The sequence below is a fragment of the Pelecanus crispus genome, chromosome 7 (assembly GCF_030463565.1).
Source record: "Pelecanus crispus isolate bPelCri1 chromosome 7, bPelCri1.pri, whole genome shotgun sequence".
NCBI lineage: Eukaryota > Metazoa > Chordata > Aves > Pelecaniformes > Pelecanidae > Pelecanus > Pelecanus crispus.
This window is the reverse complement of record NC_134649.1, coordinates 16,824,930-16,837,175: the sequence shown is the minus strand read 5'-3', so window position 1 is coordinate 16,837,175 and position 12,246 is coordinate 16,824,930. Positions and strand designations below refer to the sequence as shown.

Below are 12,246 nucleotides of genomic sequence, written 5' to 3'. Positions count from 1 at the left end.
TGAATTGTTATCTTTATTGGAAATGTGTTGTGCAGTATTCTTGCAAAACATGTATGATTCGGAAAAACGCAACCAGGATGCTGCTTTTGCAATAGGTACAGGAAAGTATTAATTGCCCAAAGGATAATGGAGGATATTATGAAATTGGATAGTATCTTAGTGCTGTTTCTACAGCATTGCATAAATGGAAGATGACTGAAGGATATAGTTGATTGTTTTGTTTGGTTTTTTTAATGCTTGTTTTATAAATTAAACTATGTTTTTAAGTCACCTTGTATCTTGGCAGCATTGTGTACACAGTGATTTGTTAAGAGGAAGTTTTAAAGATCATAAGACTTACCCTGAAGTAAGTCAACTTCTATATTTTAGTTCTGTCACTTCAGATACAGGTTAAATTTTTACCTCATCTGAAAACTTAAGTGGATTTTTTTCACATGAAGGGCATGAGCTTTTGTGCCTCTCTGGAAACAGACATAAATCTAATGTCTGGGTAGCCTCTTCGCCAAAGAGGAACAGAAAATTGCTCTTATTTTTAAGTCTAAACCAGCCTAACTTTTTAATACAACATACACAATTTTGTTCTAATTAAATTTTCCTGCCCTAAAAATTATCTTTGTCATCCTGGGAGTGGAAGTAAAAGTAGCATCTACTGTTAAAATGTATTTGATAGTGTAGGCATGGTAGAAGGACCATCTCCTGTGAATTCATAGTTACAATAATTTTTCATGCCTCCCCCCCCCCCCCCCCCCCCCTTTGCAAACTCTTACTATTTCTGAAAAAATAAAGGCCTTACATTGTGTTGTTTTATAATTGGTTTCTGAGATTTTATGTTGCACCTATGCTGAGGAGCTGTTTCCTTCCGAGTACATCAGGTGCCACCACCACTTCCTTTCTTTGCTCTCTTGTGTTCAGCTGACTGTAGTCTAGGTTTATGCCCTTCTGGAACAGTTTTAAATATGAATTGCTGCATCATTTTTGGGTTTGGATTCCCTTTTTTGCAGTTCTGTTAAGATTGAAAATTTTGCTGTACAAAGAGGTTCCCAAAGACATGTAAAGCAAATCCAGGTGTAAGAATGGATCATACAAATAACATGTTAAAATACATTTTAGGAAAACAATGGTATCCATCCAGCTGCTTTACGTATCTTTTAGTCCTTTATGTGTGACGTAAAAGTGATTTTTTTTCTTAGCATGCCATAGTTTTAAAATAGAGAGATCCTGACCTGCAGAAGGTCTGTTGTATCTTCTGATGTCTACTGAATGCCAACGAGCACACTGTGAATAGTGTTGAGATACAGAATAATTTGAGATGAGAACTTGGGAGGCTTAGCTTTAGTCAAGTAGTTACGTATGGTTTATAACCTTCACTTTTCTGCTGCTTGTAATGGCATACACACTCAAACACAGCTTCAGAAAGAGAAATTATTGTTTCCTGCTGTTTCACCAGAAATACTGATGTGATATACTGGTGTACATAGCATAAGGGGCTCAGATGCCTTGATGTCTGTGACAGAAAGGAGCCCAAGTGTTTTGGGGGAACCAGTGAAGCTATATGGCTTTTTTGACAAATCTTTCCTTCCCCCAAAATTTTGTTTGTACTCTGACTGTGATTTCAGATAGATGATCTGACCTGTCTCCTTCCCTTTTCTTGTTTATTTAAACAGTGTAAGTGGTATGGCTGCAGAAAGTAGAAAAAAAAAATTCTTGTGGATGTTAATTGGTGACAGATAAATCTTGACTTACTTATTATGTGGAAACTGATACTATAAAAGTAATCAGTTGCTCCTGAATTAATTTTGCCAACTTGCTAATTGAATGTTTTATATATACAAACTTTGAAATGCTGTTATTTTCTGTATACTTTAATTTCAAATGTGTTTGTACTGTTTTTCTAATGTAATGCTGTGGTTGGTTGACCCTGGCTGGATGCCAGGTGCCCACCAAAGCTGCTCTATCACTCCTGTTCTCGACTGGACAGGGGAGAGAAAATATAATGAAAAAGCTCATGGTTGAGATAAGGACAGGGAGATCACTCAGCAATTACCATCACGGGCAAAACAGACTTGACTTGGGGAAAATCAGTTTAATTTATTACCAATCAAAACTGAGCAGGAGAGAGGAGCGAGAACATGTGTAGGTGTGGTCGTTTAGCCCCAGCCAGGAACTAAGCACCACGCAGGCGCTCGCTCACTCCCCCAGCCCCAGTGGGATGGGGGAGAGAATCGGAGGAGTAAGAGTGAGAAACACTCCTGGGTTGAGATAAGAACAGTTTAATAATTGAAATAAAGTAAAATGGTAATGATAATAATAACAATATAATAATGATAATAATAATAATAATAATATGCAAAAGCAAGTGATGCACAATGCAATTGCTCACCACCCCGCCGACCGATACCCAGACAGTTCCCAAGCAGCGATCGCTGCTCCCCGGCCAACCCCCCCCCCCCCCAGTTTATATACTGAGCATGACGTCATATGGTATGGAATAGCCCTTTGGTCAGTTTGGATCAACTATTCTGGCTGTGCCCCCTCCCAGTTTCTTGTGCATGGGAAGCTGAAAAGTCCTTGACCAGCATAAGCAGTACTTAGCAACAACTGAAACATCAGTGTGTTATCAGCATTCTACTAGATCCAAAACACAGCACTATGCCTGCTACTAGGAAGAACCAGAACAGTAGGGTAATGAGAAATAAAACCAAATCTTACAACACCTTCCCACCACCCCTCCCTTCTTCCCGGGCTCAACTTCACTCCCAATTTTCTCTACCTCCTCCCTAAGCAGTGCAGGGGGATGGGGAACAGGAGTTGTGGTCATTTCAGCATGCGTTGTCTCTGCTGCTCCTTCCTCCTCAAGGGCAGGACTCCTCACACTCTTCCCCTGCTCCAGCGTGGGGTCCCTCCCATGGCAGACAGTCCTCCACAAACTTCTCCAATGTGGGTCCTTCCCAGGGGCTACAGTTCTTTACGAACTGCTCCAGCGTGGGTCCCTTCCATGGGGTGCAGCCCTTCAGGAGCAGACGGCTCCAGCGTGGGTCCCCCGCGGGGTCACAAGTCCTGCCAGCAAACCTGCTCCAGCGTGGGCTCCTCTCTCTCCATGGGTCCACAGGTCCTGGTGTTTGGGGTTTTTTTTCCCCTTCTTAAATATGTTATCACAGAGGTGCTACCACTGTCGTTGATTGGCTCGGCCTTGGCCAGCAGCTGGTCTGTCTTGGAGCCATCTGGCATTGGCTGTATCGGACATGGAGGAAGCTTCTGGCAGCTTCTTACGGAAGCCACCACTTTAGCGCCCTGCCCTCTGCTACTGAAACTTTGCCATGCAAATGCAATACAAATGCAAATAGTTTAATTGGTTACTACAAAGACTAAGAAATCTGTACTCAGTGCGGTAACCTTTTGTTACCTTAAGGGACAGAAAGAATTCTTTTCAGTTCACATTTTACTTAGCACAAATCAGAAATATGTCGAGTGTTTGAGTAGGTTTCAGGATGAATAGTTCTTCTGAAATCGTTCATGCTTTTTCTTTACATCCATGTTTTCTGTTTATTTCTAGCCCTAGTCAAGGTCCCTGCTGTACTGCACAATGTAATTTCAAACTGAAGACTGATAAGTGTCGAAATGATTCTGACTGTGCAAGAGAAGGAATGTGTAATGGTGTCAGTGCTCTCTGTCCGGCATCTGATCCTAAACCAAACTTCACAGATTGCAACAGGCACACACAAGTTTGCATAAATGGGGTATGTTTTTTGGGTTTTTTTTTTTACAATTATATGCAATTGCAGTTGTTTATTTCAAGGCAGTGTATTATGAAGTGATATGGTTTCAATACTTAATAGAAAAGAGTGTAAGATTAATCTCTTTTTCAATAAAAATGTTTGGTTTATTGGCTTCAATCAAAGTAACTGTGAAGGTACACCAAATATTAAGAAGCATGTAAAAAATACCAAGCTAGCTTTACTATTTGAAAAAAGTCCATTTAAAGTGTTTTATAAAAATCATGAATATGAAAGTGTTTTATTTCCTACTTCCATCTTCATTTTTCTTCAGCCTTGCCAAGTAATTTTGTTGCCTTAGAAAATTACATATGCTATCAATAGATGTTGAATTTGGTTTAATGAAAATATACAGTTCCTCCACCCATGCGCATGTAACATAGATGTGCAGGCATATAGAATTACTCTGACCTGCCATTAGTTTCCTGGGTTAAAGAGTCCGTGGCAGTTGCTATGAAATATTGATGGGAAGTCTCTTATAAATTGATCCATATTTACTTGGAAGCAGAAACAAGCAGAAGTAATCCTCTTAGAGCTGTAACTTGCATTGCTGTAAGACTCAGTTTTCCACAGTCCAGGTTTTTAATCAAATGATACTGCTTGTAATAATTTTTAGCTAATTCAGAGTTGTCTTAAAGATGGAGGAATTGTCTTTGTATAATTACTTGATTTTTGGAACAAGATTATAAATACACTGAATTTCTTTTTATTTGAATTTGAAGGGTCCTCCCACAGTGGAATTAAATACAGAATCTTTCCTGCCATTAATTTCTATTATTACTTTGAGACACATGCTTTTTTTTGAAGACATGCTTTTGATTTATTTTCCTAACAACGGTTTTAAGTAATCATGTTTCAGTGTGAATTGCAGTGCTGTGAGTGTTTTGCGGGGTACTCTGAGGCCCTAAAAGAAAATACAGTGTTAAAAAATAAAATAGGGTAAATCATCTTCAGGGGAAAAAAAAAAAATCAAATAAGCCTAAACACTTCAATTGAGTAACTGTAATAAATTTTTTGTTTTCTAAACTTTAGAAGAAATTCAAGCTATTATTTTTATTGGTAAGCATCTTTAGACCTACCATTATGCTTTCAGCTATTAAAAATTAATATCTTTCCTAATGCCAGTGTGCTTAGAAGAGAAACTGATTTTTGTGTTCTCATGCTTTTGTCTCAAACAGCAATGTGCTGGCTCTATCTGTGAGAAGCATGGCCTGGAGGAATGTACATGTGCTAGTTCAGATGGCAAGGATGATAGAGAATTGTGTCATGTCTGCTGCATGAGAAAAAGTAAGATTTGTCTGAATTGTAAGCATAAACACAGCAGTAGGTATCTGAGTAATCTTCTCATGGTGTTTATATTTTATTTTTTGCTAACTTAAGAGCATACTGTGATTTTGTTCATACTTAGTTTCAGATAGACATTGTATTGTATTTTGTAGGAAATAAACAATATATTTTGATTTTTTACAGATTAATAGAAACTTAAAATTTTCAAAAGCATTTTGAACAATTGAACACCAAGGTATTCATGCGTATGTTTTAATACAATAATGGTTTGATTAATCTAATTTGTATTCACTTTTCAGTGGACCCAGCTACTTGTGCAAGTACAGGCTCTAACCAGTGGGAGAAATACTTTGGTCGTAAAACTATTACTTTGCAACCTGGATCTCCTTGTAATGATTTCAAAGGCTACTGTGATGTGTTTATGAGGTGTCGGCTAGTAGATGCTGATGGCCCTCTAGCTAGATTAAAGAAAGCCATTTTTAATCCGGAGCTGTATGAAAATATTGCAGAATGGATTGTGGTAAGTATTTTTTTTTTATCTTACCAGTCTAATGTAAAATTTTCTTGTTAATCAATATTCACACTTGGTGAGTGTTGCTGTATATACACAGTACTTCAGCATTCTTCAAAGTGTAATCAGTCCTTGTTTTACTAATTTTTCTATAAGCGCCTTGAGTGCAGCAAATAAGTTTGACAGATTGAAGGGAATGGAGGCAAATAAATAACAATAACAAACAAGTAAATATTTTGTGTTCATACCACTGTCTGTTTTGTTGTTCATGTTCACATTTTTATTTTACTGGGTTTTCCCATTTTAACTCTTCATATTTGAATACTCTGATTTCTTCTAAGGAGCTAAATATGTTGATCTCTAGCATTTCTTATTTTTATTGCACTAGATGAAACTTTCCTAATAATAGAATGGGAGGACAGCTACAACGAAGCACCATTATAGAGCTGCATAGTCAATTTTTGTGTAAGCTGTTGACTGTTTTAGGCTTATAAAGCTCTGCTATAGTGTATCTTCTGTGAAATACTCTTCTGATACTAGAATGAATTTGAAGTATTTGGGGTTTTTTTTTTTTTTTGTAAGTTTGGGAACATTTTTCTTTAAAATGTTATGGTCTTTTAAGTGATGTTTCAGAACTTTTTGATGACTTTTAAAAGGCAAAGGAAAGCCATATTCAGTGACCCCTGTCTCTTGTGCACATGTGCCAGCCCCCCAAAAATATTTTTTTTTAATGTTTTTAGGCTTATTGGTGGGCAGTGTTGCTTATGGGAATTGCCTTGATCATGTTAATGGCTGGTTTCATTAAGATATGCAGTGTTCATACTCCAAGCAGTAATCCAAAGTTGCCTCCTCATAAACCACTTCCAGGTGAGTACACCAGATAATTAAATTTATAGAGAAATGTTTTATCCTCAACTATTTTGTTCTAAAGGGAAATTTCAGGTGTCCCAACCTACAGCTCTTAGTCTGGCACTATACTACAAATGGAATTCATGCCAGTGAAACAATTCATAAAAATGTGACTCTTGCCTTATTTTCCTATAACATAATACGTGTATCAAAAGAAAGCTTTGAAGACTTTCTTTAACTCAGAGTTCCTTTTATTTCCTATTCTGTGCTACATTTTGTAAGAATCAGCCTGTTTAAGGAGCTACCTTTGAGATAATAAAATGTATTCTGTAAATACACCAGAAAGTTAATCATCTATTTAAAATCTTGCACGTCTAAATCTGAAGTCTTTCCGAAAAATAGTTATATTTAATTTGCATGGCCAGGGCAACTTTTCTGGAAATTGTCTCTTTTTTTAAATTCACTTTGATAATGTGTACCTTTCTTTGAAACAGGCACTTTAAAAAGGAGGAGACCACCACAAACCACTCAGCCACCACAGCGGCAAAGGCCTCGAGAGAGTTATCAGATGGGACATATGAGACGTTGACTGCAGCTTTTTGCCTTGGTTCTTCCTAGTGCCTACAATGGGAAAACTCACTCCAAAGAAAACCTAATAAGTCGTTGTCCCCAGTCTAACTCTCAAAAGTTGAAGAGGAAAAAAAAAAAAAGCATGATATGCCCTCAAAACAAGTGGAAGCAGTTAATTTTTAATGAGTGAATCTTCCAGCTCAAAAAGAAGAAAAGTGTTTTTCTTGCGTATTTTTAATTTAGTGGCACAAAGTCCTGGAGTATCATGATTCTTTCCCCCTTCTGTGCTCTTCATTGCTGCATTTTCTTCACTTGCAGGCAAATATGGCTGTAGTAAAACTTCTACTCAAGAATTGAAACAAATATATATTTTTCAACTGCCAGACAAGGCTAGGAAGCTAGACCACCTCAGCATTGGAGACATTACTTGTCAATGTATATACATTGTTATATGCAGACATGTATTTCTAACGTACACCCGTACTTGTGTGCAATTGTAAACAAGAGAATTGCAATATGGATGTTCCTTTGTATTATAAAACTTTTCCGCTATTAATGAAGAAATTACTGTTTAATTGACATACTCAGGATAACAGAGGATGATGGTGTGTAATGGTCAAGGATCCTGTGATGCTTTACACAGCAATTTTGAATCAAATCAAACTTTTTTTTTATCATGATCAGTTGTTTCAAGCACTCATTTCATCTTTATCGAACAGCTGCTAAGACATAGCATACAAGATTGAATGGTCTTTTAGAGATATAACAGGTGTTCTGCAAACTTTGCAAATGCCAGAATGTTTCAAAAATGTTTTATGTGTCTAATTTCTTGTAGCTCAGCATAAGTACTTTTAATTTGTCTGATTATTCAGTTAAATAATGAATAGTTAGATGAAATATTTCCATGCTTTATTAGAAAATTCTGCCTGTTATTCACCTTGTTTTAAAAATTGCAACCAGTTTATTTGGGCTGTTCAAATAACTATGATAATTAAGTTTGTGTTCTGAGGGATGTGGAAAGAAAAAATAGCTGTAGTGTTTTTATTTTCTTTTTTAATTTATCAGATATTTGGATGACTTTTCAGCATGATACTGTTGATTGATAACCACTAGAGTGATTTGCCCAGTTACTGTGGCAGAGTCAAAACTATAGTTAGGACTACCAATTTTCCCACATTTTATACCAGTAGTGAAGTTCAACAGCACAATGTCCCATTCCAAAGTTTTTATTACGAATGTAAATAATTGGCATTTTTGAAAGAGGAAACAAAAGATGTCTTAAGGTGCTTACTGCTATGCAGGAGATGAAAGGGGGCATTACAAAATGTTTAAGCTTGTGATATATTTATTGCTTGTTTTCCAAAAGCACCAAGCTAATCAGAGATGCAAATGGGTATAATTTTCCTGGCTTTGCTTAGGAGAAAATTTACTAATGGTTGGCCAGGCTTCCTTTGTTTGTTTTTTGGTTTTTGTTTTGTTTTTTAAGAGTATAAGGTTTACACAATCATTCTCATAATGTGACGCAAGCCAGCAAGGCCAAAAATGTTACAGAATATAATGGGATCTCTTCCTTGTAAACTTGTACAGTATGTGGTAACTTTTTCAAAATACAGCTTTTTGTACATGGTTTAGAGACAAATTTTGTACATGAAACCCCAAGTCCAATAGACTATATAAATAATTCTAAATGATCTTAACTAGTTAGAAGTGTATGTAGTTGCTTTTAAGTCATTTTAAATACATTTGTTTTAAGACTGTGCAAAGATTGGAAGTGGGTTTGCATTTCTAAAATGGTGGCTTTTATTCAGCAAGAGTTCTTAGTAACTTCTTGAGTGTGGTAGACTTTGGAACATGTAAATTTTTTGCCTGTAACGTTATCCTGTGGTAGGATTTTGGCAGACAGATGCTGCCCTATTTTATTTTGAATCTAAGTTAAATGTTTTCAGAAAACAGAAATGTGCACTGAACTCTCCACTGCAAGTCAAGATGTGGTAAAACCGAAAGAAAGTTCAAGACAATGAAATGGAATACTACTGTCGATTTCATGTCCACTGTGTTTTATACAGTCTCTTTTTTTGTTCACTTTGGAAATTTTTACTAAAAATGCAAAAAATAAAGTATTGTGCAAAGATATGTAAGGTTTTTTGAAACTTGAAATGCATTAATAAATAGACTTGGTGAAATCATCTTCTGAAAATCCATTTACTTTTTGAACCCTGAAAGCAAAAAGGAATACACAGATTCTACTTTTACTTAATTTTTGGCTCTCGCTGGAAAGAGGCTGTCATGCCAAAAAGTAATTGTACAATCTTTACACTGTCAAAGTGCACCTCCCAATATTAACATCATACAGTTAAATGTAAGAGTAAATGTTTTTGTGTAACCTTTTTAAGGAAAAGCCCTAAAATTACCTTTAAATTACTTGTATGATCACAGGAATAAAGCTTGTTCTTATCTTCAAAACAGAAGGTAGTTACTGGTGGGGTATTCAAGCCTGTCACCATAGCTACTGAATGATACCTTCTGAAATAAATATGTTTTTGAAGAGGAATACTGGAATTAACATGCAGTACTCTGAATGCACAACTGATGGATAAGACTTTTAGAAGGAGCACATTTGCTTTTTGTAGGGTGTTTTAAAACTTCTGAGCTGGGTCTCTGTTTTCATGCGTTGTATAGTTGATTTAAGTGATAAGACTGCTTTTAAAAGCCAAGTCCTGCCAGCTAGTCTTTCATTCTTAGGGCTGTCTGTTGAGAATGACCTGCTTAGACATCTGTTTCCCTAACTGAGCAACATATGCTTTGATGTAATCAAAGCATATTCAGAGTTCCTTCATCACAGTACTTTCCCCCCTCTGCCCCATGACTTTTTTTTTTTTTTTTTTTTAAAAAAATAAGTGCTTCCCCCTGTAGCTAAATAGCACTGTCAGGACAAAAGATATTGAAAGAAAATCAGTTGGAGCAGAGCCCTTCTGCAAATCTTCATAGCTGCCTAATAGATTTGGTGGTGGTTGCATTTAGATTTCTGCCTAGGAATGCAAATCAGAAGGGTAGAAATAATGCCTAAGCATCTAAAATACAAATTTTGTGTATATTGTAAAACATGTTTTGGGGAAACAAATGTGTACATAAATAGCTGTAATTTTTCTAACTAATATTTGACCTAATAATCTCTAGTTGTAGCTATTAATTTATTCTTCTTGTATTAATTAATGTTTTAATCATTAAATGTATACATTCACCTCTGGTGTAGAAGCATGCATAGTTGGAATGGTGTGAATTTGAGAAGGGCATCAAACTCCTCTTAAGCTATGAAACTTTATACTATACAGACTGTAAATCATTGATATAGTTTGCCTTTTAATTAATGTTCCAATATTTCTTTCAGGAAAAACACAGAAAAAGAAAGGAAGAGATTTTTACTTCTGAATATTGGAGGGTCATTATTAGAGAGGCGATTAGAAGGACAGTAGTCGTTATGTCATTCTAAGCTGTGCTTGCTCTGACAGGAGTAGGCTCCTGATGGCTTTCAAGGTCTCAATTCAGTTGTTTGGAGTGAGACAGGAATACTTGCAATGAGCACAAAATAAGGCACCACGGTAGGCATTTACAGTTGTAGGTATGTGTTCACAGGTATTGTAAGACTTTGAGTGTGCTGCAACTTGGGCTCTGTTTCACTTTGATATCAGAAATTAGTGTAATGGCTATCAAAACACAGAGACAGGATCTATTTGGACATACGATTTGCAAAAAATGATGTCAGAATAAGTATCTTCATATCTGCAAGAGTGGAAATACCGAATGTTCTTTTAATTTTCCTATTTGACTTTATCTGAGGATATACTAGCTTGTTTCCGTTGAACTGGAGAATGCTTTTTCCCCAGAAACTTTAGAAGTCCTCAAACTACAGTATCCCCATTACTTGAGTTTCTGCACACTGTAGACATCTGTGACCTTTTTTCCACCTGCTTTTCCTGAACTAATGCTTTCAAGCTTGTTTCTCCTAAAGTTTAGATCCCTTTACTGGCTTTCTTACCAAGTAAGTAATAGTAATGTGAAAGAAATGCCAATTTTAATATCTAAAATGTTTATAAGTGTGTTAGGATGTGTAACTACAGGAAAATCATGACTTGAAAGGCTCTATGAATATGTGTATTTTACATCATACAAATCTCATTAAAAGCTGTTTTGCTAGTGCTATTTTCAGGTATGGCAAAACACATCGTAGTTTCTGCACTGAAGAAGCAGCATGGTCTAGTTCTTTCTAGCCTGTCTCTTGCTCTGTCATCTTTCAGTATCTTCTGAACAAAGACTTTTTTGAGGAGTGGGGGTAGGTGTTGGTTAAGGGTGCTTAAAAAGTTCATAGCTGAGAAAGTTGGTGATAACCAATGTTGTAATTCCAATGACAGTATTTCAAGTCTATAAATAGACAAGTATTTTATAAACAAAACAACCCTAAATATAAGAAGTTAAAGTGGCAGATCCTTAGCTTTTTCCAGAAGCAAAAACTGAATTCTAGAAACAATCTCGGGAGATGCATAATTTGAGTTAGTCACACACACACACTTGTGTGTCTCTGTACTTTCTCTGTCTCGTTTTTCATTGTGCTTTGGAAAACTAAAGTGGCCACATTATAATTTGTTCCTTGTCTCTCATTTTTCAGGGGACAGTCCCTTTCAACTTCATGCCCCTAAAAATGCTGTCACTGGGTCTCTAGCAATTGAGTCTCTCCAGTGGATTATAGCTACTACAAATGTAAACAACTAGGAAAGGTGTGGTGCTTACCTAACACTTTCAGGGATACTTATTGCTGAAATTTCCCTCTTCTGTGCGTGCTCCCGATTTGACTTTTGGCTCTTGTATTTACGTGATTGATTTTTGTATAAACAGAGAACATACTACAGAGCTTTAATAAAATAATTATATTAGGAAATTTAAGTATTGGGGATAGCAACCTGAAGCATGGAATTAATCACTTAAATTGTAATTTTTGACATAGAAGATGGAAATACTTTTCGTGTTTAAAAAGCCAATTTGCTTCATTGAGCAAAATCTTTTAAAGCACAAACCTTTGTTTTCAGTGAAGATCTAAAGATCGTTCTCTGTGGAATTTGTATCTAAATCCATAAATATTTCTCCTAATCAAGATGCTACTCCAAGTGGCCATTTTAAATATCAGATCAGCTTCTGAAATTTACATCTCTGGAAGGACAACTATTTTCATCTGAAAAGTAAGTATGCTTCAGCTACCATCAT

General features: G+C 36.2%; 1 protein-coding gene across 5 annotated transcripts in view; it reads left to right on the top strand.

Annotated features, from left to right (window-relative positions):
- Positions 1-9,176, top strand: part of ADAM10 (ADAM metallopeptidase domain 10) — a 53,329-nt gene extending 44,153 nt beyond the window's left edge. For all 5 annotated transcript variants that reach the window (XM_075714025.1, XM_075714024.1, XM_075714023.1 and 2 more), the window contains 5 exons: positions 3,554-3,737; positions 4,952-5,060; positions 5,360-5,580; positions 6,312-6,438; positions 6,915-9,176. In XM_075714025.1, coding sequence (XP_075570140.1) covers positions 3,554-3,737; positions 4,952-5,060; positions 5,360-5,580; positions 6,312-6,438; positions 6,915-7,009 — 736 coding nt within the window. In that variant the 3' untranslated portion in view covers positions 7,010-9,176. The remainder of the gene's footprint in view (positions 1-3,553; positions 3,738-4,951; positions 5,061-5,359; positions 5,581-6,311; positions 6,439-6,914) is intronic.
- Positions 9,177-12,246: the final 3,070 nt, after the last annotated feature.